This window comes from Portunus trituberculatus, chromosome 8 (assembly GCF_017591435.1).
Source record: "Portunus trituberculatus isolate SZX2019 chromosome 8, ASM1759143v1, whole genome shotgun sequence".
Taxonomy (NCBI): domain Eukaryota; kingdom Metazoa; phylum Arthropoda; class Malacostraca; order Decapoda; family Portunidae; genus Portunus; species Portunus trituberculatus.
The window spans coordinates 5,989,350-6,015,896 of NC_059262.1; the positions used below are offsets into that span (position 1 = coordinate 5,989,350).

Genomic DNA, 26,547 nt, shown 5'->3' on the forward strand with positions numbered 1-26,547 from the left:
GGAACTTATTGATTTATTCAGTTGACCTATTTTTACAAAGCTCAGATGGACCCCCACGGCCATACGGACACACACACACACACACACACAGAGGAATGATTAGTAAGTTCATTATCACAGAGTAGGAGTGAGACATACACACACACACACACACACACACATATACGTACAGGTACTTGGTAACAGTGTAAGCTTGGACACATACACACACACACACTCACACACATGGCCGTAATCTATCTATCCCTAGCCAGCAGACTGTAATACACCCAGAATACACATATGCCAACCAGCCAGCCTTCCTTGTACATGTATAGCTGTGATGTATACCTACGCATTATGTATAGAGTATATATATAGTTCTATTATTTATATATGTATATGTAATGTATATATCTTCATTATTTCTCCTTTTTTTTACTTTTTACTTGTAAGAATATTATTATTTCTTAATTTTTTTTTTAATTAATTTTCAAGTTTCTCCCTACACTCACAAATACTGATTAAAATTGTAAACACACAGAAAAATTATTATGGAGGCAAAACAATTCTTACATGTCTTTTTTTTCTTCTTAATTCTACCACCACCACCTCCTTCTCCTCCTCCTCCTCCTCCTCTTCTTCTTCTTCCTCTACTGTTTGTCTATTAGTATATCATGAATCATTTGTCTTGCCCAACATCAACAAGGTTAAGGAATCAAAAAGGGTGTATCTACTGTAAATTAAGTCAGTCTCTCTCTCTCTCTCTCTCTCTCTCTCTATCTGTTTACATCATTACCACACACAGACACACACACACACACACACACAGATTTATATGTATGTGAAGTCATTACCAAGAGAGAGAGAGAGAGAGAGAGAGAGAGAGAGAGAGAGAGAGAGAGAGAGAGAGAGAGAGAGAGAGAGAGAGAGAGAGAGAGAGAGAGAGAGAGAGAGAGAGAGAGAGAGAGAGAGAGAACAGAGGAAATGCAAGGAAAGAGAAGAAAATATAAGAAGAAATGGAAAGATAAAAGAAAAATTAAATAAAATCGACAACAAATCTGAAATTAAAACTCTCTCTCTCTCTCTCTCTCTCTCTCTCACTAACACTCAAACACTCACTCTTCCCCTCTGTTACACACACACACACACACACACACATTCTCACTCATTCTCACACACACACACACACTCTCTCTCTCTCACTCACATTTACACTCTTGCTCTCCTCACATACTCTCTCACTTGTACCACCCCCCTCTCTCTCTCTCTCTGGCGGTGTGTGGGCAGCTCCTTCACTCACACTTGTCCTTCACTGTGAGCATGATAAGGTTGGTCTGGTGGATAAGGAAGGTGGCACTCACAAACACTGCATTAGCCCTGGAAACACAAAGACAGAGTGGGTCAAGTTAGGTTAGGTATGGAACACTCTAACACACCCAAACAACACCCAATACACCCTCCCACCACACACACGCTAACACGCTAACACACTGCAGTGGTATAATATCACAAACGCACATTCTAAGGTAAGTAAACACACTCTAAGACACCAACACACTCTAATAGACAACACTCAAACACTCTAATACATAACCAACACACCCAAACATCCCCTACACACATCCTAACACATTACAACATTACAAACACACACTCTAACACACCCAAACACACTCCGACACACACACACAGCACCCAAATTCACTCAAACACACTCACACAATACCCAAACACACTCAAACACACTCTAACTCACCCAAACACACTTCAACACTACAAACACACACACTACCACACTTCAACACACCAACATGATACCCAAACACACTCAAAGACTCTCTAACTCACCCAAACACACTCAAACACATCCCACACACACTCTACCACACTCAAACATACTCTAACTCACCCAAACACACTGTAACACAACCATACAACACCCAAACACACTCTAACACACCCAAACACCCCCCACACACACTCTACCATACACAAACACTCTCTAACACTACAAACACACACACTAACACACCCAAACACACCCCACACACACTCTACCACACCCAAACACTACAAACACACACAGTAACACACCCAAACACACTCAAAGACTCTCTACCACACCCAAACACATTCCAAAACACTCACTGGCCCTCTTTGAAGTATTCCTTGAGTGTGTTGCTAAATTTCTTGCTATGCTTCACAAAATCCCTCTTGCGATGCTCCAGGGCTTGTTTTCCTTGCATGCCTGGGATGAACTGGGATACTTCTGTCACTGCGTCCAAAAGCTTCTTAATGGCGCTTGCTATCTCCCTGGTGAAGGACAGAATACCTCGTTTACCCTATGTATTCTTGTGAAAACCCAGCATTGCATGGTATTAGGGTGTGTTAGTGTGTGTCTGGGGTGTCTAAGGATGTGCTGAAGTGTGTTAGGAGTGCATTAATTCCTTTGGGGTGTGTTAGGGTGCATTAGAGTGTGTTGGTTTGCTTGAGGTGTGTTTGGGTATGTTAGTGTGTGTCTGGGTGTGTAGAGATGTACTGAAGTGTGTTAAGAGTGCATTAATGCATTTAGGGCGTGTTAGAGTGTGTTAAAGTGTGTTAGGGATATTGTGGAGTATGTTAGTTTGCTTGTGGTGTGTTTGGATATGTTAGAGTGTGTCTGGGTGTGTACAAGACTGCACTAGAGAGGACACATACACTGCACTACACTGCAATGCCTCAAATATCAAGAATATATCAACAGTGAAGACAAATACACAACATACAACACTGTGAAGGCTTAAAATACACAGCAAATATATGGTAACAGTGTAAATACAAATAATGCTGCTCTGTAGATGGTTGAAAATCCCACCTATGCATTGATAACTGGACACACAAACCAATAGGAGAGAATTAATACGATCCACCACAGAATAAAATAAAAAATAATGAAAGAGAAATGACAAAAAAAGATGCCATAGAGTAAAATAGACACAAATGAAGTGAAATAGAAAGGTTAATGATAAAAGATTCTATTGAGGTACGTACTTGATAGTCTCCAGGAAGGTCTTGCGGTCGGTAATCTCGTCCGGAATGCGAGAGAGGATACGCTTCAGGTTGGCACTCTTCCGGTTCAGCTCCTGGAAAGCGTCCTCAGTGCGTGTCACCCGGTAGTCGCTGGCTGTGGTGGTGGTGGTGGTGGTGGTGGTGGTGGTAGGGAAAGAAAATGTTGTAGTAGTGGTGGTGGTGGTGGTGGTGGAGGAGGAAGAGTTGGAAGAGTGAAAATAGGAAAGGTAGTAGTAGTAGTAGTAGTAGTAGTAGTAGTAGTAGTAGTAGTAGTAGTAGTAGTAGTAGTAGTAGTAGTAGTAGTAGTAGTAGTAGTAGTAGTAGTAGTAGTAGTAGTAGTGAAAATAGGAGTAGTAATAGTAGTAGTAGTAGTAGTAGTAGTAGTAGTAGTAGTAGTAGTAGTAGTAGTAGTAGTAGTAGTAGTAGTAGTAGTAGTAGTAGTAGTAGTAGTAGTAGCACAACAAAACACCCAAACAACTCTAAACCAACCAAATACACCCACAACACCCTAGAGGAACCCAGACTAACCCCACAGCACCCTAAACCAATAAACAAACTCACAATCGGCCTCATTGACGGAGCCCTGGAGCCTCAGAACCGACTCATTCATATTAACGGAGAGGTCAGCCTTGCGAACCAGCCCCATCACCAGCTCATAGGTGAAGCCAGGGTAGGCTGCCTCCACTCGACTCAGGGCAGCGCGGAGGGTCTGGCTCGATGCTACATTCTCTCTCTCAATCTGTTATGGGAAGGGAAGGGTAAGGCTTGCTCTCTCTCTCTCTCTCTCAATCTGTTACGTAAAGGGAAGGGTAAGATTAGAATGTTGTGATTTCTAGAGTAAGGTGAATGTTATGTTGTATGTGTGTTTTTCTCTGTCCCTCTCTCTCTCTCTCTCTCTCTCTCTGTATCTGTGAAATAAAGGGAAGAGTAACTTTGAAATGCTGTGTTCTCTAGGTTATGCTCTCTCTCTCTCTCTCTCTCTCTCTCTCTCTCTCTCTCTCTCTCTCTGTGTATAGCATGATAAAGTAAGGTTATGTAAATCTTATGTTTTCTAAAAGTAAATATTATGTCCTGTGTTCTCTCTCTCTCTCTCTCTCTCTGTCTGTCTGTTTAAAGTAAAATTAATTTGTTGGGTGTTGGGTGTGTTAGAATGTGTGTAGGGGTTTTGTGTGTGTCAGGGGTGTGTTGGAGTGAGGCTAGGTGAGTTAGGGTGTGTTTGGGATGTAATAGAGTGTGTTGGGGTATATTAGAGTGCATTTGGGATATGATAGAGTGTGTTGGAGTGAGTCTGGGGTGTGTCTGGGATATGATGGAGTGTGTTGGGGTATATTAGAGTGTTTGGGATGTGATAAAGTGTGTTTGGGATGTGATAGAGTGTGTTGGAATGAGTTTTAGTGTGTTTGAGATGTGATAGTGTGTGTTGGAGTGTGTTGAGTGAGTTTTAGTGTGTTTGGGATGTGATAAGAGTGTTTTGGGAGTATGTAAGAGTGTGTTTGGGATAAGATAAGGTGTGTTTGGGGTCTGTAAATAAGTAAATAAGAAACGATAAGTGAAAATAACAAGAATGATGAGGAAAATAAGAAAATGAATAAAAAAATAGAGAAAAATACGAGACAATCTCTCTCTCTCTCTCTTTTTCACTTCCATTCCCTCTCTCTCTCTCTCTCTACACACACACACACACACACACGTAGATAAATAACAAAAAAAACGTCACAATTTTCCTTAACAAACACCTACTCAACAAACACACACACCAACAAAACACTAAAAACCCTGAAAAAAAACACACATCACAAAATAAAAACAGAGACAAAATAAATAAGGAAATAAAATTAAATAAATATGAACCCCCCTCTCTCCTCCGTCTGCCCAGGTAAAGCGGTCCACTGCCGTACCTGTCCCAATATAGGGCGAATAAGCACCGGATAGACGAGCGAGGCCACGGGTGCGTTAGGTGCGTGGTCTCCCATGGTCATTATCACAGCAGCAGCCCCACCTCAGGCCCGGGAGTCGTTAAATGCAGGCGAAAAATGGTGGACGGGAAACCTCAGCTGTCTCTGCCACACCTGAAGTAAACAGTCTTAGTTCCTGCCGCTTGCTTTGTCTCGGATCAGGGACGGTTGTGTTGTTTTGGGTGTTTTTTGTTATTTTTGTGTTGTTTTAAGGGTGTGTTTTGTGTTTGGTATATTTTTTGTGTTGTTTTCTTGACTTTTTGTGTAGTTTTTGTTGTGTTTGGTGGTATTTGTGGTTTGTTAAGTCTTATCTAGTGTTTTCTTATCGTGGTGGTTTTGTCTTGTTTTGGCAGTGTTTGTTGTGTTATTAGTACTACATTTATATCTTTATTTCTTTTATACGCATTTTATTCTGTATTTATGGCTTAAATATGTTTTTTTCCTAATGTCTTGATTCACGTACGGTTCTTTATTCAGCCATTCCTCTCTCCTCTCTCTCTCTCTCTCTCTCTCTCTCTAATCCCATTAAGAGTGAAAGTGAGACTGGTTTGCTCCACCTTGCACTAAAAACGAAGCATTAAGAAACACCTCCTTGACTTTTGGGAAATATGTGATGAGATTTATAAGAAGATAAGGAAGGGAGAGGGCGAGGCAGAGGAAACTGAGCATAATACTGATTTACTACGCATTAGAATAAAAATAAATATGAAAATAAAATGAATAAAGATAATACGATAGAATGCATATATAAGAATAGATAAAATAGATAATAGATAAGAGTGGCATAGGAAATTGAGCAAGAGAGAGTGAGAGAGGCAGAAATGTAAACAAATCTTATTGGAATATTAGTGAACTCTAGAATTTTTAACTTTACAGCTTGTTTAATTAATTTCTAAGGTAAGAGAGGATGTGAGTAGGTTAATTGAAGTCTGGGCTGCCTATCTGAGGGTTGTTTGTTGCGAAAGACAGCGTTATTACTCATATTAAGGGAAATAACTTGAGCTTATCTATGTAATCGTATCCTGCTTGTGATAAAAATAGTAGTAGTAGTAGTTGTAGTTGTTGTTGTAGTAGTAATAGTTGTTGTAGTAGTGGTAGTTCTAGTAGTAGTAGTAATATTAGTTGTAGCAGTAGTAATATAGTAGTAGTAGTAATAATAGTAGTAGTTATAGTAGTTGTAGAAGTAGTAGTAGTAGTAGTAGTGGTAGTAGTTGTAGTAATATAGTAGTAGTAGTAGTAGTAGCAATAGTAGTAGTAGTAGAAGTAATAGTAGTAGTAACAAGAGTAGTATATATAGTAGTAATAACAGCAGTAGTAGTAGTAGTAGCAGTAGCAGTAGTGGCAGTGAGGTAGTGTTTGGCGAGTTAAGTGGCATACATAGTTAGGAAAGTAAGGTGAAGATTTATAAGAAGTCCTTCCTTCCTATGGCAAACATGTCCGCTTGTATCCTGAGACATTGAAGTAAAGCATTTTTTTATTTATTTATTTTTTAAATATACCATGTGGACTTTTATTTTATTATCTTCGACTAACTAAACCAAAACAAACTTAACCTAACCTAACCTAATCCTAACACTAACTTAACAGGAAATAATCATAATGTAATTGAACCTAACTAAACCTTATTTATTTATTTATTTATTTACCTAATCTAAACCTAATGTGATTCAACTTAACTGAACATATTTATTTATATATTTATTTTCATGTAACCTAACCTAACCTAACCTAAACCTGCATAACTATTTCTGGTTTAAAAGTATCAATATTAGTCAAGAAACACAGATTATACAATAGCTTTAATCTCTCTCTCTCTCTCTCTCTCTCTCTCTCTCTCTCTCTCTCTCTCTCAGGTCGCCATGCAGATGTCAGAGGAATATGGAAAAGAAGGGCCCATTCGAGGCATTTTTCTGGCTGAGTTCCACCACATAGCTGGGCCAAAGATTATGCACCAACACCCAGAAGGATGTATTAGCAAGGAGGTGTGTGCGTGTGTGTGTGTGGTGTGAAGTCTTGTACTGTGTGTGTTGGTGTGTGTGGTGTGTGGTGGTGTGTTATGGTGTGTGATGGTGTGTGCTGTGTGGTGGTGTGTGTTGGTGGTGTGTGGTGTGGTGTGGTGTGTGGTGGTGTGTGGTTCCTCTCTTCCTCCTTCAATATTTAATGGAGTACTGTGGTCTGTGTAGCTTATTTTGCAATTTCTTTACCCACATATTTTAATTTCTATCTCTAAGGAAATATAGTTTTAATTTCTCTATCTAGACAAGCCACACATCTCTCTCTCTCTCTCTCTCTCTCTCTCTCTAGACAAAAACGCACCTCAAATTTCTCTAAGTAAACACACTTTTAATTTCTCTAGACAACTACACACTCTCTCTCTCTCTCTCTCTCTCTCTCTCTCTCTCTCTCTCTCTCTCTCTCTCGCCAGATATTTGATGGTGTGTCAGTGTTCATCATTCCCAAACCACAAGTCTTAAAGCGAATCGTGACAGTGAACGTGCTGGGAGTCAAGATCACAGGCTACCCCAATGAAATACGAAGTCCCAGCTACAAACGCAATGCTCTCATCTTCAACCTGGCCTTTGTGTGTGAGTCCTCAGCCCGCACTGTGCACTACGAGCCGGCTGTCAAAAAGTTGTCGGAATATCTGGAGAATCTTGAGCTGGAGGACGGGTTTTTGTCGTCTGCGAGTGGTCGTGCGCGTATTCCTGCTCTACTGAGACAGGTGTGTTTGTGTGTGTGTGTGTGTGTGTGTGTGTGTGTGTGTGTGTGATGTAAGAGAAGTTTTAAGGGTGTTTAAGAGTATTTAAGAGTAATTTTTAAGGATCTAAGAATGTTTAAGGGTGTTTTAAGCAGTTTATAGTGTGTGTGTGTGTGTGTGTGTGTGTTTTATGTAAGGAAAAACTGGCTGAGGGTAAAAAAGATTAAAAAAACAGGTCCACTTATTTGCTAGTCCCTTACAGGTTCAAGAGTTAGCCAAAAGAAAGGGATAAATGTCTTGAAACCTCCCTCTTAAATGAAGTCAAGTCATTGGAAGTTGGAAATACAGAAGCAGGCAGGGAGTTCCAGAGTTCACCAGAGAAAGGAATGAATGATTGAATGTGTGTGTGTGTGTGTGTGTGTGTGTGTGTGTGTGTGTGTGTGTGTGTGTGACCATTATATTCACCATCTCACACAAATAGTCTTTAAAATCCAACTTAACCCAGCCCAACCTAACCTAACCTAACCTCATCACATCTGCAGGTACTCATGGACCTAAACAAGAGTGGCCACTGTACCGTCACCATAACACTGGGAGGTGGGGAGGGGGAGCGTCGACCCAGCCAACTGATGCGGCACAACACCACAGATGGCACCACACCACCACAGCGACGCCTCAGTCTGTACAGCGACCAGCGTCCTTCCGAGGCGTCCTATAGAGGTTACAGGAAGTCCTCAGTGTCGGAAGCTAAGAGTCGCAGGAGGTCATCTGATAGCACCACCACCTCTGTCCTGCATCTCAAGGTTGTGGTGTTGTGTGGTGTGTGTGTTTGTGTGTGTTATGTCTAGTTGGTTTATTGATGGGTTACTACACCACACAACACCAATTCTATTCCACATCTCTCAACACCACACCACACCACACAGCAAAGAACACTAGCACCATAGAACACACACACACACATACACCATTTCTCATCACACCACGAGTCTTCCTCACCACACAATAAACAACACCAACATGATTTCACACCACCACACCACTACCATGCTCTCTCATCACCACACCACCCAAGTGCAAAATACTAGTACCACACAATACCACACCACACCTCACCACACCACACTATACTCCATCACCAACACAAAAGCCCTACACCATACCACACCACACTCCTCTCAACACCACATGTAACACCCACCCCCACACCACACCACACCACCACAAAACCCCTCACAACACCACAACACCACACCACAACACATCTAACATCCCCTGGTCTTCCGCAGGTGGTGAGGCTGTGGCCCGACCCCCTGCAGATAGAGGACCACCACGTTCCAGTCCTTATTTCCGAGAGGGTGTACAGTCGAGGGGACCACTGGGACCTGACCACACAGCAGATTCTTCCCTACATTGATGGCTTCTCTCATGTGGCCAAGATTGCTGCTGCGGCGGATGTTGATAATAATTTAGTGAAGGTTTGTTGTGGTTTTTCTTCTTTTCTTTTCCTCTTTCCTTTTTTTGTGTGTGTGTGGTGTAGGGTATTCAGAAATGCTTTGTTCTCACCACGACTATTTTCCAAGGCCACAGAGATGACTAGAGGGGTTTCCAAGAGTGTTTCTCCAGTTCATGATGTGGAAATCTTGTCTCTCTTTCTTTAGATCTGTAAAACTTATCTTAAAAATACTCTGCTCTCTCACCACGACTATTTTCCAGAGCCACAGAGATGACTAGTGGGGTTTTTACGAGTGTTTCAAACCCATCCTGACCTAACCAAACTGTACCCCATTTCAGGCCTGTGTCGAGAACCTTCTTTACTACGAACAAGTGCGTCTGCTGCCGATCTTCCAGTACTCCAATGTCTATGTGGTGACTTCTGGCATCCGCGCCTTTACGAGGACCCCGAGCTGCAGGAGGAGTGTCGGAGAACGGTTAGCAAGCACTGTGCCTCGAGACCGCAGCTTTGCCAGATACTTGAGATTTACTGCAGGTTGGTAGAGCTTTGTTTCGTTTGTGGCCTATTTTCTTTTTCCTTTCTTTAGTTTTTCTTTTCTCATTTTCTCTTCACTTTTTTCTCTTTTTCTTTTTCTTTCCCTTCTCTCTCTTTCTTTTTCTCCTTGCTTTTCTTCTTTCCTTTTCTTTTTTCTCTTTGTCTTTCTTTTCTTATTTTCTTTCTTTTTCCTTTCTCTTATTTTTCCTTCCACTAACCCTCTCTCTCTCTCTCTCTCTCTCTCTCTCTCTCTCTCTCTCACTCTCACTCTCACCATCACAGCATGACGTATGGGGTCACCGTGCGAGGACTGTGCATTCGCTTCAACCCTCAAGTGCTAAACATCGATGAACGCAGACTGGTACAATTCGGCCTCACAAACAAGCTGATCCGCCGTTTGCACCAGTACCCCCTCCTTGTGCCCCCAGAGGACCCACACCACACCCCTAGCAAGCACAACGCCATCCACGCACTCTGCAGCGGACAACATAACTTTGACGAGATCTGCTGCCGGCTCGGACTGACTTTCAAGGAGATGAGTGACATTGTAGAGAGAGATCCTAACATTAGAGTGCTGTGGAAGTGATCTGTGGACTCCTGTGGCTGTGCTGGGGAAGGTAAAGGCTGTGGGAGGCTGTGGGGTTTGTGGGAGGGAGGGAAGGGAGGGAGGAGGGAAGTTTAAGTTATGGATCAAGGGAGAGAGAAGGGAGGGAAAGACTTGTGTGTTAAGACATTCCTAGTTCCTATGCACTGTGATATATAGACACATTGTTTGAAGCCTCTACTCTGGCCAGGCTGCTGCAAATTCCATCAGAACATGAGAGGTAAATTAAGCAAAGTTGAGCTGATTTCTTCTTTGTTTTATAGCCGCTGTTAACATTCATCAGTGTGCAGTGACAAATAGAAGCTGTACAGAGTTATTGACAAAATTATCATGAAAAACAGGAGGAGGAGGAGTAAGACATAAAAATAGAACACATTTTCAAGTCAATCCAAACAAATGAGAGAGAAAGAAACTGTACAGTGTTAAGACAGAATTAAGATGATTGGAGGAGGAGGAGGAGGAGTAGTAAGACATAATAAAAATAGAAAGAACACAATATTTTCAAGTTACCCCAATGAAGAAGAAACTGTACAGTGTTAAGACAGAATTAAGATGAAAGGAGGAGGAGGAGGAGACATAATAAAAATAGAACAACATTTTCAAGTCACAAAAACAAATGAGAAAGAAAGAAACTGTGCAGTGTCAAGACAAAATTATCATGAAAAAAAAGAAGAAGAAGAAGAAGAAGAAGAAGAAGAAGAGGAGGAGGAGGAGACATAATACAAATAGAAAGAAGAATATTTTCAAGTCACAAAAACAAATGAGAAAGAAAGAAACAAACTGTGCAATGTCAAGACAAAATTATCATGAAAAAGAAGAAGGAAAAGGAGAAGAAGAAGGAGGAGGAGGAGGAGACATAATAAAAATAGAAAGAACAACATTTTCAAGTCACAAAAACAAATGAGAAAGAGAGAAACAAACTGTGCAATGTCAAGACAAATTGACATGAAAGCAGGAGGATGAGAAGACATGATACAAAATAAAGAACACAACATATTTCAAGTCACCTAAACAAATGAGCAATTCTATAAACACAAACAGAACACAATCCCTCCATGGCTTGTGTCCCGGCTAACTCAGTGACTGGCAACACACGGAACACAGAACACAATTAAAAATGACTTAACCTTTTCAATTAGTCCAGGAAAAAATGTCAGTTTGTCAGTCATAACAATGGCTTGGAGTGGAGGGCCATTTTTGAGTCAGTGTAGAAAAAATGTGTCAATTTATCGATAATGAGAAAAATACAGTCAAACAATCTTTTAAATTATGAGTAGAAAAATATGTCTGTTTTATGGGTTATAGAAAAATGGCTTTGAACAGACAGCCATCCACTTAAATTACCTTGAGAAATATAACAATTTTTATCAATATTATTAAAAAAAAATGTCTGTTTTATGGGTCATAGAAAACATGGCATTGAACAGACAGCCAACCACTTAAATTACCTTGAGAAATATAACATTTTTTATCAATATTATAAAAAAATGTCTGTTTTATCAGTTATAGAAAAAATATAACAATTTTTTTTCAATATTCTATAAAAAAATGTGTGTGTTTTATCAGTTATAGAAAAATGGCTTTAAACAGACAACCAACCACTTAAATTACCTTGAGGAATATAACAGCTTTTATCAATGCTATAAAAACTTACCAAGACAAACATTCCAAACACCAAGAGTACAAAAGAAATCAGACTCTCTTTAGCCAACACCCTGAATGCTTCTAGAGGGATCACACACCCTCTACACCAAATACACCCAAAAAAGTCACCATTTAATACTGAATAACCTCTTGTACACACACTCATGTACACACAAACACACACACACACAAACTAAATCCTAGAACACTCAAGTTTTAACACACACACACACACACACACACACACACACACACACACACACACACACACACACACACACACACACACAGTCTAACCTGAACAAAACAAAACTTAATGAATGACTAAAGATATTATGTAGAAATTCAAATCAAGACAGCCATGAATAAGATAAACATTACTATCTTTCTGGCAACACTGAAGAGAAGAGAGGTCACAGTGAAATCACAGTCCCGGCTCTTGTGACCTGAACATAACATAGTGAGAGATGACTAAGATATCGTGTACCTTCAACTATACACTCAAAAATATGCCTGAGATAACAGTGAAACATAAATACTGAGGCAGAACATTACAGCCCTTTGTGGTACCTAAGTATACAGTCTTGTAATGGAGTTTGTAGTGCTGTATGGAATCAAAAACCCCAATTTTCAGACAGTAAAAAATATAAATATGTAAACACTGAGGCACAATATTATGGACCTTAGTGTTACCTCAGTATGCTGTCTTGTAATGGAGTTTGTAATGCTGTATGGAATCAAAACCCCAATTGTCCGACACTAAAACATGAAGATCTAAACACAACACACACAACACTAAGGCACAACATTACAGAAATTTGTGTTAGCTCATTAAATAGTCTTGTAATGGATGGAGTTTGTAATGCTGTATGGAATCGAGAACCCCAATTTTCATATACAAAAACACACACATACAAACAAAACACTGAGGCACAACATTACAGACCTTCCTAATGTTAGCTCAGTATATAGTCTTGTAAAGGATGGAGTTTGTAATGCTGTATGGAATCTAGAACCCACTTTTCAGACACATGGGTTACCTGAATGCGTCTCTTTCTACCCAGAGTGTTGCTGTCACCACCGCCCACCACCACCCTGGCATTACGCACGCTGGACACCACAGTCGCACCACACAACTCCAAAAGTTCCTGTGGTGAAAAGGTGCGGTTAATTGTGGTGTTGAATATTAGGTTTGTGGTGTTGTGAGGGTGTTGTGGAAAGGTGGTGGTGTGGTGTGTCTGTGTTGTGAATGAGTTGTGAAAGGAATGTTGAAATGTTTTGGTTAGTATTTAATGTTGTTAATTTCTAGTTTCTACCTTGTCCTTCTGTTTCTCTTCTTTATGCTCTTTCTTGTCTCTTTATTCTTCCTCTTTCTCCTGCTGTTCTAAATTCCATCATACTCTTCTCTTTCTCCTCCTCTTTTTTTTCCTCACCTTTATTCTTCTCCTATTGTTTTCCTTAATTTCTTTTTCTTCTCCTCCTCTTGTTTTCCTCACCCTTCTCTTTATTTTCCTCCTCCTCCTCCTCTTGTTTTCCTCAACCTTCTTCTTTATTATTTCTTATCCTCCTCTTCCTTTTTTTTTTCATCCTCGTTCTCCTCCTTTTTTTTTCCTCACCCTCCTTTTCCTCAACCCAACCCAACCCAACCCAACCTAACCTAACCTAACCCAACTCAACCTAACCTAACCTAACCTAACTTAACCTTACTCTACCTTACCTAAGCTTTTTTTTTTTTTATTTATTTATTTATTTTTTTTCAAACCTTACCTAACCTAACATTAGCTTCACTCTTCCTCAGACTGTCCTTACCTTGAGTTGGGCTGGTGGGGTGAGCTGCCATCCAATACACACACACCCCCGACCTTGGAGAACAGGGTGTGCTGGTATGAGCTGCCCTGGGCCTCACGTTTCTGCCGACATGCCTGTTTGGGTTAAGTTAGGTTAGGTTCAGTTTAATTTGGTCTTTTTTTTGTTTATTTATTTATTTATTTTTTTAAAGGAGTGGTGAGGTTAGGTTAGGTTAGGGTTAGTTTGATTTACTTTATTTTATTTATTTATTTTTTTTTTTTTTCAAGGTTAGGTTAATGTTAGGTTCAGTTTAGTTCCATCCATCGTTTTCTTTCTTTTTATTTTATTTTATTTTATTATTTTTTTTTTTTCAAGGGGTGGTGAGGTGAGGTTAGGTTAAGGTCAGTTGAGTTTTGTTTTTCTTTTCTTCAATCATGTTGCTGTGTTGCTGTGATCATTACTCAAGCTTACTGTTGCTGTGTTGCTGTTTATCATTACTCAAGCTTACTGTTACTGTGTTGCTGTTTATCATTACTCAAGCTTACTGTTGCTGTGTTGCTGTTTATCATTACTCAAGCTTCCTATAAATGTCTGTGTCTTGCTCAACTACAACTTCCACAATGAATGACAGGAATTATCATAGCAAATATATTTTTCTATGTAAACTTAACATGATTATAATTTTCTATGAATATATATAAAACAGTTCTAGTCACACACACATACTTTTCCTAACCTCTGTGAAGCGTTTATCTATCCATCACACTCATTGTTGTGGGGACAGACACACTCACTATTGTTGTGGGGACAGAGACACTCATTGTTGTTGTGGGGACAGAGACACTCATTATTGTTGTGGAGACAGACACACACTCGTTGTTGTAGAGACAGAGACAGGCTTAAAAATTTGAGAGAATGTTGGAGAAAAGCTAAAAAAAAGAAGGGAGAAGATAGCCAAGGCATTGAGAACATGGTCAAATAGTACTATGAAGCCCCAAGCACCTCAATTTGGCTCCACGAACAAAGACATGAAATTAAAAAGAAAAACAATCAAATACATATAAGAGAACAATACCTTACAGTGAAACCAAGACACTGAAAACATGGCCAAATAACAGAAGCAAGACCCAGCACCTCAATTTGACTCCAGGGACAAAGATGTGAATTTAAAAAGGAAAAAAGCACATACACATAAGAGAACAATACCTTATAGTGAACCCAAGACACTGAGAACATTGCTAAGTGGTACAGTGAAGGCCCCAGTAGAGTAACCAGTCCCCAGCACCTCAATTTGACTCCAGGGACAAAGAAGTGAATTTAAAAAGGTAAAAAAGCAAATATAGATAACAAAACAAGACCTTACAGTGTAGTCAAGATACTGACAACATGGCCAAATAGTAGAACTAAACTCCCAGCACCTCAATTTGGCTTTACAGACAAAGACATGAATTTAATCCCTTCAGTACTGGGGCACATTTCTACCTTGAGATTTGTGTACGATCAGACCATTTTATTGACATTAGGAAGGGTCTATGGAGGTCAGAAGATTAATGGCCACAGTCTTCACTATTTTAATCCCACATGTAAGTTTGTGAAGCTGTATAAAGTCACCAAACAGAATGGATATGGAAATGCGTCACTGTACTTAAGGGATTAAAAGGAAGAAAATTAAATATAGATACAAGAATAAGACATTACAGTGAAGCCAAGACCTTAAGAACATAGCTAAATGGTACAGTGAAGCACGCAGAACCTCACCTTAGCACCGGGAGCAAAGGACGCCAGCTCAAAGGGTTCCTCAGGCGCCCAGGTGTTGGCCTCCAAGGAGCGGTACACCCAGGAGACATCGAGCACCCAGCAGCCTCTCGCAATGCCCAGCAGCAGGTTAAGGGTTCGCCGTGGCTCCCCGCACACCACATGGGAGGTTCGCTGGTCCACGTTCTCTACCACGTGATAGCCTCGCAGTTTACGTATGATTGGAAGTACGGTTCTCTTGTCGCTGGTGGATAGTTTAGTGGATGAGTGGATGGAAGGGTGGATGGTTACTCTCTCTCTCTCTCTTTTGTGGATGGTGCATTTTTTTTCTCTCTTGATGTGGATGGTTTGGATATTAGTATGTGGAGGTTGGGTGGGTGGATGGTCTCTCTTTGTCTCTCTTTCTCTTTTTATTGTTTGTGGATGGTTAATTTCTTCTCTCTCTACGTGGATGGTTTGGGTGTTTGTGTGAATGTCAACAGTAATGGTAATGTACTGGGATGCATTTCTACCTTGAGATTTGGTTATGATTAGACCATTTTATTGACATTAGGAAGGGTCTATGGAGGTCAGAAGATTAATGGCCAGAATCCTCACTATTTTAATCTACACCTATGTTTCTGAAGCTGTAGAAAATCAAGTAGTAAGCAAAATAGATATGAAAACGCATCCTGGTACTGAAGAGGTTAATAGCGTTAGTCATGGTAGTAAGGTTATAAATAGAATGAAAGCGAGAACAAGGACATTTAGAGATAGTTTTATTACCTACACAAATATTCCACAAATAACTGAAAAAAACAGTGAAAAATCATAATTCTTAGGTATATTATGTCTCACAAATGATTCTGCGTTGAGAAATATAAAGAGAAAACATTGAAAAGTGATAATTCTAATGTTAATTGTGTCCTACAAATGATTCTGTCTCCTTAAATTAATTGGTAACTCAATCTTAGGTCTAAATTAGCCTGTGTCCGGATCAAAGTATGTCTGAAAACAATTGGAAGGAAGAAAACAATGTATGGCTGTGTTAATTCTCCATCTCTCTCTCTCTCTCTCTCTCAGTCCTTGTGTATCTCTCTCTCTCTATCTGTTCCTTAATGCGTGTCTCCTTGTCCATCTTTCTCTTTCTCTCTCTCTCTCTCTCTTTATTTCGTTATGTGTGCATACATGTAAGTGTGTGTGTGCATATGTGTGCATGTCTTACTCCATACTCTCTCTCTCTTTCTATTTCATTGTGTGTGTGCATGTAAGTGTATGTGTGTCTTACTCAATAGCTACTCTCTCTCTCTCTCTCTCTCTCTCTCTCTCCCCTCCCTGGCAAGTCCCACACAGGAGCCCCACAGTACAACACAGCCTCACCTTGAGTGAAGACTAGTGAGACACATGGAAGAAGCAGAGGAACCAGAGGCGGAAGAAGAAGAGAACCGGCCTGGGGGGCAACTCCTCCTCCCACGGCTGCCCCTGACACTCCCTCGGGGCTTGGGACGGCCGGCCACCATCTTGAACTCCTCTGTGGAACGACGAGAGCGCGGCAGCATGACAATACGCGCTTCACCAAACACACTGTCGTCGCCAGAGCTTCCTTTGTGTTCCTTTGCATCTGACGTGCTTGAGCTACTGCCATTTGTACTACTGCCCCCAGTAGGCCTTGTAGTAGCACCAGTAGCACCAGTTTCTGATGTACTAGGGACTGTAGTGGTGCTAGTTAGAACATCAATGCATTTCTTGGCAAACAGTTCACGGCTTAAGCGTTTCCTCTTTGTTTTACTGGCTTGGGGGTGCAGGAGGTGATGGTAGGGCCCTGTACGTTTGTTTGTAGGTGTAGCAGGGGTGATGAGGTCCTGCGTGGGTGTTATCTCTTCCTCCAGGTCCATCAGGCGGCGACGAGTCCTCTGTGTGTTAGTGAAGGGTATTTGTGATGCTGGTATGTCATTGTCTTCCTCTAAGGCCCTCTTGGTGTTGGTGGTGGTGGTGGTGGTGGTCTTTTGTGGTATTCTGGTGTGGTTTCTAATGGTGTGGTTTGTCTCATCTTGTTCTTGCCTCTGGTTTCGTCGATAAGGTTTGTTTTGGTACCGTTTGTCTTTCTGTGTGTGTTGTTTTCCATTGGTAAGGATGCAAGGCTCTGCTCAGTGTTGCTACAGTTTTTCTTGTTTTTCTTGTTTCGTTCTGTCGTCCAGCCCTCGCTCTCACTAAATCCTTCACTCTCTGGCACCCTCGCTCTCAGCCTCATTGACTGCCGCCTCCTAACCACAACTGGAGCCTCCACCACACCTCCACTACTGTCTGAGTCTGCTAATCCACCACCACCACCACCACTACCTCCACCACTGCTCTCCATGGCCCCACCTTGCCCCTCACTCACTGTACAACTGGTGGCAAACCTTCTGGGCAAAGCAAACTCATCCTGACTCACTTCCGATGAATTTCTACAGAGTCGTACCGGTAGTGACTGTACTGACTCGCCGTGACTCATTCCAGACCTCCCCACTGCGGCTGACTCATCGGGTGCCTCCGTGAGTCGCCTAGGCAGTGAATCACCTTCCAAGCTGAGTCTCCGGGGCAACGACATGTCACCCTCACTCACCACCTCCGAGCTGGTCCGCCTGGAGAATGAGTCACTGTCCTCCAGGCGTAACTTTAAGCTCTCCTGGGGTTCACTCTGGTTGTCCGAGGTGCTCCCTGCCCCACGTGCCTCTCCTCCTCCACTCCCCAATGCACTGTCCTCCGCCACAGACTCCTGGCTAGTCCCCTTCCCCCGGCCGCCCTCCTGACGGGACATTAACCTGAGGAAGGGAAATGTTTGATGACAGCAGGAGAATAAAAAAGTGTGATTACAGACATTGAATTGGTTTGTGTTTTGCCAGCCACACACAGGCCAGCCCAGACAAGCCACTACACACACACACACACACACACTCTTAGCTCATGTTTTTAAGGGTATTTTATGGTTCTGGTGATAGTCTGGCAAGATTTCTAGTTTAATAAAAGGAAAAACTGTCCTGAAAACCCAGCTAGTTGTCTCTGTGGCCTTGGAAAATTGTCATAGTGAGAGAAGACATTTCTGAACATGAGCATTAGACTGTTCCCAACCTTCCCTAACCTGCACACACTACAATCCTGATACCTTGAGTGCCTTGGGAAAAACAAAGCCCAGTACAGGTAACTCTTGATTTATGCGTGTTTAATTTACGCGTTTTTGTTAATACGACCAAAAAAATATTATAATTAATTAAATCTGCGCGATCGGTTTGCTTATACACGGTTTGGACCACATCCCACATCCCCCCTATTATCTATTGTTTCTTATGAGAATTACAGACATACAAGACATACATACATACGAGACAAACACAATATTACATCACCACCACCACCACCACTAACCCTCAGGAAAAATTACATGCGAAAAGAAAATAGATAAACATTAATAACACCACGAATTTTGAAATACGCGATGCCTCTTGGAACGCATCTATCGAGTAAATTGAGAGTTATCTGTACTACCTGTTCTACTCTCACTATCTTTAAGGGAACTGGCAATCAAGTAGGCCTTTTTTTATAATTTTTTGTTACCCTACGCCAGCTTCCACTCTTGCATAGGAACAAAGTAATAAGAAATATAAAAAAAACTTTCATTCTTACTTTTTAAAGAGTCTCTTGGCCAGCGGGGTGCAAATGCCATCCTCATCTTCCTCTTCCTCACACGACACAGAGCTCTCCTTCAAGTGAGGGGAGAGGAGGTGTCTGATGCTGTACAGAGGGGAGTTGACATCCTGGGGAGGGAATGAGGGAAGAGTGAGGGGAGAGATGGAAGGGTGTGGAGAGGAACGAAAAATTAAGAAATGGGGTGAGGGAACGAAATGTGTCTCTCTTTCTCTCTCTCTCCTTCTCTTTCTCTATCGTTGCTGTGAGGGAATGAAAGGTCTCTCTCTCTCTCTCATTGCTTTTCTATTTAGTGGATGAGAGAATGGGAAGAGAAAGAGAGGACTGGAAAAGACATCACAACTTTTCTCTTTGGTAAATGAAAGAACAGGAAGAAAAAAAAAGATGACAAAGAAAAAGAAGAAAATAAAAAAAGAGACAAACATTACTTTCTTCCTTGATAAATGAAAGAATGGGAAGAAAAGAAGACAAAGAGATACAAAGACAAACATTACTTTCTCCCTCAATAAAATAAAAAAGAAAGAACTGGAAGAAAAAAGATAAAACAAAGAAAAAGACAAAAAAATGAAAATAAAAGAGAGTCTGTTTCTATACACCCCATCCTGAGTACTCCCTCCCAGCCCGTCACTGCCTCACCTCCCTGGGACGTCTGTGGCGCGGCGTGCAGTACCCTGGGGGGATGGGGTCAGTGGGGGATGTGGTAGCAGCAGCAGTAGTCTTTTTCTTGTTACGTCGTCGAATTCTTGCCTCCACTAACTTCAGGTCCTTCCTCGATATCCTTCACATGCATTGACCTCTGCGTGTGTGTGTGTGTGTGTGTGTGTGTGTGTGTGTGTGTGTGAGGGAAGATACTCTGTTAAACTGTCTTTTTTTTACAATAATGATAATACTTAGTGCCTTAGTTTATATATAGTGATGATCGTGTGTTTCAGCAGCAAGATGGGGCTATAAATTGACCAACCACTAAAATAATAAGATGAAAAATTAAATAAATAAAAGAATAATTGAATATGACTACTTCTGCTACTACTACTACTACTACTACTATTACTACTGCTACTACTACTACTACTACAAAGATAAATCAAAGTACAAGGCAAACACAATATTACATCACCACCACCACCACCACTAACCTTAAGGAAAAAAATATATGTGAAAATAAAATAAATAAACATTAATAACACCACCACCAAGATGAAAATATGGTACATGACAACCACCACCACCACCACCACCACCACCACCACCACCACCACCACTAACCCAGAACTAAATAAACAAATAAATAATAACAACACCAGCACCACCAAGATGAAAAAAATAGTACATGACAACCACCACCATCACCACCACCACTAACCTTGAACTTCTTAGGGATATGGATGTCCGACGAGTAAGTTTCCATGGAGGTACTTGGATAGTTGGTCTCCGGAGCCCGGCTGAGTGACACCCTGCACGCCTCCACCCATAGCGTAGACAGGATGTGCAGCCCACGGTCCCTGGCTCGGAGGAACGCTGCCTGGGGGGTTGGGTTAGGTTAGGTTAGGTGAGGTGAGGTGAGGTGAGGTTACATTAGATTAGGTGAGGTGAGTTTAATTGAGGTTACATGAGATTAAGTTAGGTTAGGTTAGGTTAGGTGGTGATTTGTAAGATGAGAAAGAGTATGGAAATGTCAAAAAAAAGTCACCTTACTGTGATTTGTAAAAATGAGCCAAGGAACAGTCCAATATTTATGGGAAAAAACAACAGTACATTCAACATATTTGCCAGACAGAAGCACAGAAGACACTTAACAAGCAAGACACAAAAAATAAGAGAAGATGCAACAGACACACTCACTCACACTAACACACACACACACACTCTTAGACACCTTTGTAATAAATAAACAACCTCAATCTTACAAAATAAATTAAAAACGTCCTTTCAATACACAAACAATTCAATAATACAACCAGAAAACTGAGAACACACACACACACACACACCTTTGACCCATCCCTAAATATAACATGGGTGGTGTTTTGAGTGAGCCGTGTCTCCACCTTAGCCCCCAAAGCCCCCAACTGCTCCTTGATGACAGCCGATCTGTTCTCCCCATCCACACGCACCTCCACATACGCCACCACACCTGCCAGGGAGAGAGAGAGAGAGAAAGAGAGTGGTATGTGGATATGTGGACTTGGATGGATTAAGAGGGTGAATTAAGTTAGGTTAGGTTAGGTTTGGAATTTAGGCAAATTAAAGCAAGTCAATTAAAAACAAACAAATAAATAGACATGAAAAGACAAAAACGCAATTACCACAAAAAAAAAAACTGAAAAAAATATGAAAAACTAAACAAATATAAACAACCGAGGCAAAACAAAAACAAAAACAACAACAACAACAACGCACCCTTCAGAACACAACTGGGGTCCTTCGCAGGTGACGGCAGGCTAGCACCACCACCAGAACCAGAAGAATCAGTTGAACCAGCCCTGTCTTTTCTCTGTGGCGTTGAGTGAAGGACCAGGGGATGACACTCAGCCCCTCCCAGCCTCTCCGCCAGCCCCTCTCCTCTCCTAGTCCTCTGTGGCGTGTTCTTCAGTTCCTCCACCATCTTCTGTGTCGCCACTGTGCTGAATTTCCTCAGCTGCAGGAGAGGACTCTTGCGTGTTTGTAGGCGCCTCAAAGTGTCCTCTGTAACTTCTGTGTCCTCTGAGGTGCCTGGTCGTGAAGGAGTGGTGTTGGGGGTGGTGGTGGTGGTGTGTCTATCAGGTCCTATCTTTGGCTGTCCTCTACAGTGCACTGGGGTTAACTGTAAATCTTCATCATTGAACAGAATCGTGGCGTTGCAGTTTTCCGCTGAAGTGGTGGTGGTGGTGGTGGTACGTCCTCTAGTCTCCCTGTCCATCACCTCAGACCTCCGTGACGTCCCCAGGCCAGACGTCCTGCTCGGCCTGGCCCTGGTGTTCGTGGGTGCCAGCTGTGGGTCCCTCTTGGTCGCCTCTGGGGTGGAGTTGGCCGGACCGTGGTGCCGTGGTGTGCTGCAGGCACTGGATCGTCGCCTGGCCCTGGCACTCTTCTCCTCCTGCTGGATGTGGCTCAGCTTGGTGGCCAGGAAGTCCTCATCATTCAGGTCTGATGGCACAATGATGTTGGCCATGGTGGACTTGCGCCGGCGGCTGCTCTGAGGAGTCCCCAGGGCTGGCACCACCCTGGACCACAGCCACTGCTGCTTGGGTGTGGCACTGCTGCCCGCCGCATCATTGTCTGAGAGTCCCGAGCTCACGTCCTCCTTGTGTGAGAAATCAGACTCCAGGAAGGACATCATGTTCCGCCGCCGCAGCTTCACCACCCCCAGGGCACTGCTGGTGTGGTCCACGTCGTCCTCAGGACCACCTGAAGGATTGTCCACCACCCTTGACTCCCCCATCAGGGCCTCAGGGGTCTCCAGCACCATGGTCACCCCAGGACTGTCTGCCAGGGACTTGGGGGTGTTGGTGGGGGTGTCTGGGACCACCCTGAAGGAACTGCGGTTCCCTGGGGGAAGGAGGAAGGAGAATGGCTTGAGGGGCTGCTCTCCCCAGCCTTCAGGGGGTGAGCCGAAGATGGTGGGGCCCTTGTTCCTCTTCATTGTGTCAGTGGCCTGGAAGAGTGGTCTCATTAAGTAAGGTTACCCAGTGTTCTCAGTCCTTCACTTCTCTCACTGTCCTACCTTGCCCTACTCTGCCCTGCCTTGCCTGTGACAACACCCAAGTCTGTCCACCTCCCTCATGCAAGGATTACACAACTCAATATTCAGTATTCACCATTCCTACAACCTTGCTATTAGTATTTACAACACGGCACTCCCGGAAAAACTCTTCCTTGTCACACCAAATATATAAAAAGGGAGATCGCAAGAATGATGAACTACGAAAAAGAATAGTGACAATTTTAAGAGTGCCCAATTTTTCACCAATATTTACCACAGCGACATAACATTACACAACACCCCCCGCAGCCCCACACACCACACACCTGCACCCCCGTGGTACCTCAGAGTAGAGGGTGTGTTAGGGTGCCCGCCAGCAGTCCCCGCAGCCCCATCACGACAACAATTCACACGATTAATTAGTTTGAAGTTTGAACGCCTGCCACAGTCCCGCATCAACAGGCACTCCTCCCAGACTCCCTGTCCCCGTCCGTCCCCGGGCCAGATGTCCACAGTGCACCTCACCAACGGTACACACTCGGCGTGACGCGTCCCTAGATAAATAAATAAATGAAAAAATGACATACACACATTGATAATGAATAATGAATAATAAATTGATAGTTGAATGTTGAATGACCAATGAATAAATAAATCTATGCGGTACCGTGCATGAACAAACATGTAGGTATTCTACCAACTCAGAAGTTTCAAGTATTCGATAATTATTACATTTATAATACTACTGATGATGTGTTCTACACGCTCATATAGACAATTGATGATTGTGCTTATTTTGACTGACTGGGATATCAGCACCATAGGCCATTCTAGAAACGAGTTCAAGCGTAAATGAAAGAATATAGTGACGCACAGACGGAAACTTTTTAAGTACGCGAGAGGCGACAAGGCCATGGCCCGCCAGCCGGCCGATAGGTGAACGTGCTCCGGTTGTGACTAGGGAGGGCTTGTTGCTGTCAAGAGTATGAGACACTGTTAAATTTCAAGTAGCACAAGGATACTATAGCAGGCCTTAACATACACTGCATGGGGCTTCAAAATACCTCGAAAATTAGCAAATCTCAATACCCAGCAGGTGTTTGGCTCCCTACACTTGTCCCGTCTCTCAGTGCTAACACGCTCATGCTATACTTTTCTTTTACTACTTTATTCCGTCAACATCGCAGGATTGTTATTAAGGATACGATGTTTTATCGAGAAATGGTGTACGCAATGAAATAATGAGCTGAATCAATATGGAGCTCAACCTAACTTTACCTAACCCACCGCTCAGATGGAAACGCTTTTATTAACATCACGCAATCTTATCGCAAGTTAATCAGACTTGTTATTGTATCCCTTCACCGCAATATGTGCTATCTGTCACACCACCCCTGTCACCACCGCAAAGCTAACGCAGGGAATACAAGGGGCAGGACAGGGGTTGAAGAATGTGCTAACAGCTGAGCAGGGAGCGGGAGACAATCAGCTGATCACCATGGGGGCGGACGCGGTGCCTGTGTCTGTGATGACTGCTTTTTTCGGGGTGGTTGGCGTGGTGCTGCCCTTCATTGTAGCTAAGGGCCCCAACAGAGGGTAAGTGTAACAAATATCCCGGAATCTGAATTTGGGAGTGCAGGATCATTATGTTTCTCCTGGCCTTCGACGGTGGAGTGCCGCAGGATGGTCTGGGAACCTTTTCATGTTTTGTTTTGTTATGTGTTGAGCAAATGTGGATGATATTGAAGTACTAGGAGCATTTTAGTCCGCTGTGTTGTGTGCTGACTGGTGTATTTGTGTTGCAGGGTGATTCAAGTGGTGCTGGTCATCACGGCCGCCTCCTGCTGGCTCTTGTAAGTCACCCGCTGCTCTTATTCACTATCCTTTACTGCTATTGTGTGATTATTAGCAAGAGTGAAGTGATCTCTCTCTCTCTCTCTCTCTCTCTCTCTCTCTCTCTCTCTCTCTCTCTCTCTCTCTCTCTCATTACTGACCCCCTCGCTGTGCTTCCCTACAGCTGGCTGCTGGCGTACATGCATCAGATGAATCCCCTCATAGGGCCACAGTTGGTCAACACCACTGTCATCGCCTTACAGTACCTCTGGGTGAGTAGGCGTCAGTTTTCTCCACAGATTGTCTTCTGCTTGTATCCCCATTGGATTGAGTCAGGCCTGCAATGTCAAGTCGTTTTATACTCTGTCGTCACTGTTTTATTCTGTGTGTTTTTTAGCATAGAGCATTATCATCTGGTATTATGTATTTATCCTACTGACTTACATTTGAGAGACAGCCAGACAAGCTAGGAAGCACACACATATTACAACTCTTCAGAACACAATCTCACATCCTGACCTGTCTGTCTGTGTTTGCAGGATCACAACTTGGTGCTGAATGTGAGTGAGAAACTAGACTCACTACTAGAGTCTCCACTCACCTAGCACTAGACGCTACCTAGCCCCACACTGCAGAAGTAGGGCTCTTCCACCAGCCTAGCACGTACAAGTTGAGGTGGAGGTGGAGATGGAAGATGAAGTGTTGATCTGACTGAAGATAAGGTGTGAAGTGGTGGCTGGTGTAGCAGGAGGAGGATGAGGAAGATAGAAAGTTGATAGATCTGATAAGGAATGAAACAAAATAGTGGTAGTGTAGAAATATGAGGAGAATGAAGATGACTAGTAACAGTAGCAGTAGTTGTATTTATAATCTTGTATATTAATAATTCAGGTTGAAATATTAAACTCATTCAGGTGTGAGTGTCTGTGGGGCGATATCCTGAATACGTTTTGCTCCAAGGAATCAGGATAAGGGATTCTCAGCTTGTATATAACCCTTGCCTGTCACCACTACCTCCTCTGAACAGTCTTAGTCTTAACAGTGTCTGACTCAATCTATATCTGAAGTAAAGGGGAACGACAGTGAGGTTTTACTATAGAAGACTGCCTTGCACTCCTGCCGTGGACCAAGTGGGATTCTTTAACCTCTTCAGTACTGGGATGCATTTTTACCTCATGTTTTGTGTATGATTAGATGATTTTATTGACATTACGAAGGGTGTATGGAGGTCAGAAGATTAATGGCCAGTCTTCACTACTTTAATTCCTTGATAAGTTTATGAAGTTGTGTAAAATCATCAAATAATAAGCAGAATGAATATGAAAACGTGGCATGGTACTGAAGAGGTTAAGGCCCGTGCTTGGCCAAGAAGGTATCAGAAGTCAGGTTTTCTAGTGTCAATGGGTCAGTCGATGATGAATTGGAAGAGAGAAGTGCTGAAGTTACTCGCCTTCTGACTGCAAATGTACAATGGGTGATTTAAAAAGTTGAGTGAATATTTTGTTTATTGTATGTGTTTTAAATGTAAGAAACAGCAATGTCATTATCTTATCTGTGTATGAAACATTATCATCTCTAGTTGCTCGTATGTCGTTTTGAATATAACTTGAGAAACAGCTGTGTGTGTAATGATCTTTTCTCTATGTAGCAGATGTACTTTTGTTTATCTAATGTTAATGCACTGCTGTCTATTCGAGTTTTGTGTAGTTTTAATATCATTTGAAGCTCTTTGCTGTAAAATTTTTATCAAGGATTGTTTTGATAATAAAAGAAATACATGATTGCAATTATGTATTTATTTCATAGGTCCCTTGAAATCATTACCAATCATCACTAGAGGCTTTGCTGACTGGTGAAGAGCAACACCCTTGAGAACACAGCGAAGGAGAAGGAAAAAATAAGTCA

At 42.3% G+C, this 26,547-nt stretch overlaps 4 protein-coding genes and 1 long non-coding RNA gene across 5 annotated transcripts; 2 read left to right on the forward strand and 3 right to left on the reverse strand.

The window, feature by feature from the left end:
• Positions 1-7,363, reverse strand: LOC123499105. The gene is made up of 2 exons (XR_006672882.1): positions 7,256-7,363; positions 1-758 (listed from the first exon to the last, which is right to left on the reverse strand). It is a non-coding gene; the product is annotated as an uncharacterized LOC123499105 (long non-coding RNA).
• LOC123499083 (programmed cell death protein 10-like) lies at positions 1,159-5,123 on the reverse strand. Its single transcript, XM_045246708.1, has 5 exons — positions 4,929-5,123; positions 3,592-3,769; positions 3,013-3,145; positions 2,131-2,295; positions 1,159-1,359 (listed from the first exon to the last, which is right to left on the reverse strand). Exons 1-5 carry the CDS (start codon positions 5,007-5,009, stop codon positions 1,275-1,277), a joined length of 642 nt encoding a protein of 213 aa, XP_045102643.1. The 5' UTR covers positions 5,010-5,123; the 3' UTR covers positions 1,159-1,274.
• On the forward strand, positions 6,285-14,426 carry LOC123499060 (GATOR complex protein NPRL2-like). The gene is given in 10 exon segments (XM_045246658.1): positions 6,285-6,446; positions 6,839-6,967; positions 7,411-7,707; positions 8,226-8,486; positions 8,973-9,161; positions 9,478-9,565; positions 9,568-9,673; positions 9,956-10,290; positions 12,986-13,082; positions 13,720-14,426. Coding segments are annotated over 7 exon segments (1,368 nt in total). The 5' UTR covers positions 6,285-6,446; positions 6,839-6,844; the 3' UTR covers positions 10,260-10,290; positions 12,986-13,082; positions 13,720-14,426.
• LOC123500038 lies at positions 10,513-24,906 on the reverse strand. Its single transcript, XM_045248664.1, has 12 exons — positions 24,804-24,906; positions 23,153-23,363; positions 21,528-22,761; positions 21,119-21,261; positions 20,491-20,649; positions 19,107-19,237; positions 17,713-18,247; positions 16,824-17,590; positions 15,468-15,708; positions 13,731-13,843; positions 13,355-13,361; positions 10,513-13,069 (listed from the first exon to the last, which is right to left on the reverse strand). The coding sequence occupies exons 3-12, from the start codon at positions 22,747-22,749 to the stop codon at positions 12,878-12,880; spliced, it is 3,510 nt and encodes a 1,169-aa protein (XP_045104599.1). The 5' UTR covers positions 22,750-22,761; positions 23,153-23,363; positions 24,804-24,906; the 3' UTR covers positions 10,513-12,877.
• Positions 23,725-26,429, forward strand: LOC123499100 (V-type proton ATPase subunit e 2-like). Its single transcript, XM_045246724.1, has 4 exons — positions 23,725-24,405; positions 24,615-24,662; positions 24,827-24,914; positions 25,182-26,429. The coding sequence occupies exons 1-4, from the start codon at positions 24,308-24,310 to the stop codon at positions 25,245-25,247; spliced, it is 300 nt and encodes a 99-aa protein (XP_045102659.1). The 5' UTR covers positions 23,725-24,307; the 3' UTR covers positions 25,248-26,429.
• The last annotated feature ends 118 nt before the right edge of the window (positions 26,430-26,547 follow it).

What these genes read in the sequence shown, in the direction of transcription:
- LOC123499100 (XM_045246724.1), top strand. Translation starts at nt 24,308, where the DNA reads ATGGGGGCGGACGCGGTGCCTGTGTCTGTGATGACTGCTTTTTTCGGG. An exon ending in GCTAAGGGCCCCAACAGAGG is followed by an intron (nt 24,406 to 24,614) that starts GTAAGTGTAACA and finishes TTTGTGTTGCAG; the next exon opens with GGTGATTCAAGTGGTGCTGG. An exon ending in GCCGCCTCCTGCTGGCTCTT is followed by an intron (nt 24,663 to 24,826) that starts GTAAGTCACCCG and finishes GCTTCCCTACAG; the next exon opens with CTGGCTGCTGGCGTACATGC.
- LOC123500038 (XM_045248664.1), bottom strand. Translation starts at nt 22,749, where the DNA reads ATGAAGAGGAACAAGGGCCCCACCATCTTCGGCTCACCCCCTGAAGGC. An exon ending in CCCCAGTTGTGTTCTGAAGG is followed by an intron (nt 21,262 to 21,527) that starts GTGCGTTGTTGT and finishes TCTCCCTGGCAG; the next exon opens with GTGTGGTGGCGTATGTGGAG. An exon ending in TGGTGGAGGCTCCAGTTGTG is followed by an intron (nt 17,591 to 17,712) that starts GTTAGGAGGCGG and finishes TAGCAACACTGA; the next exon opens with GCAGAGCCTTGCATCCTTAC.
- LOC123499083 (XM_045246708.1), bottom strand. Translation starts at nt 5,009, where the DNA reads ATGACCATGGGAGACCACGCACCTAACGCACCCGTGGCCTCGCTCGTC. An exon ending in TTCGCCCTATATTGGGACAG is followed by an intron (nt 3,770 to 4,928) that starts GTACGGCAGTGG and finishes TTCCCATAACAG; the next exon opens with ATTGAGAGAGAGAATGTAGC. An exon ending in GAATACTTCAAAGAGGGCCA is followed by an intron (nt 1,360 to 2,130) that starts GTGAGTGTTTTG and finishes TTGTGTTTCCAG; the next exon opens with GGCTAATGCAGTGTTTGTGA.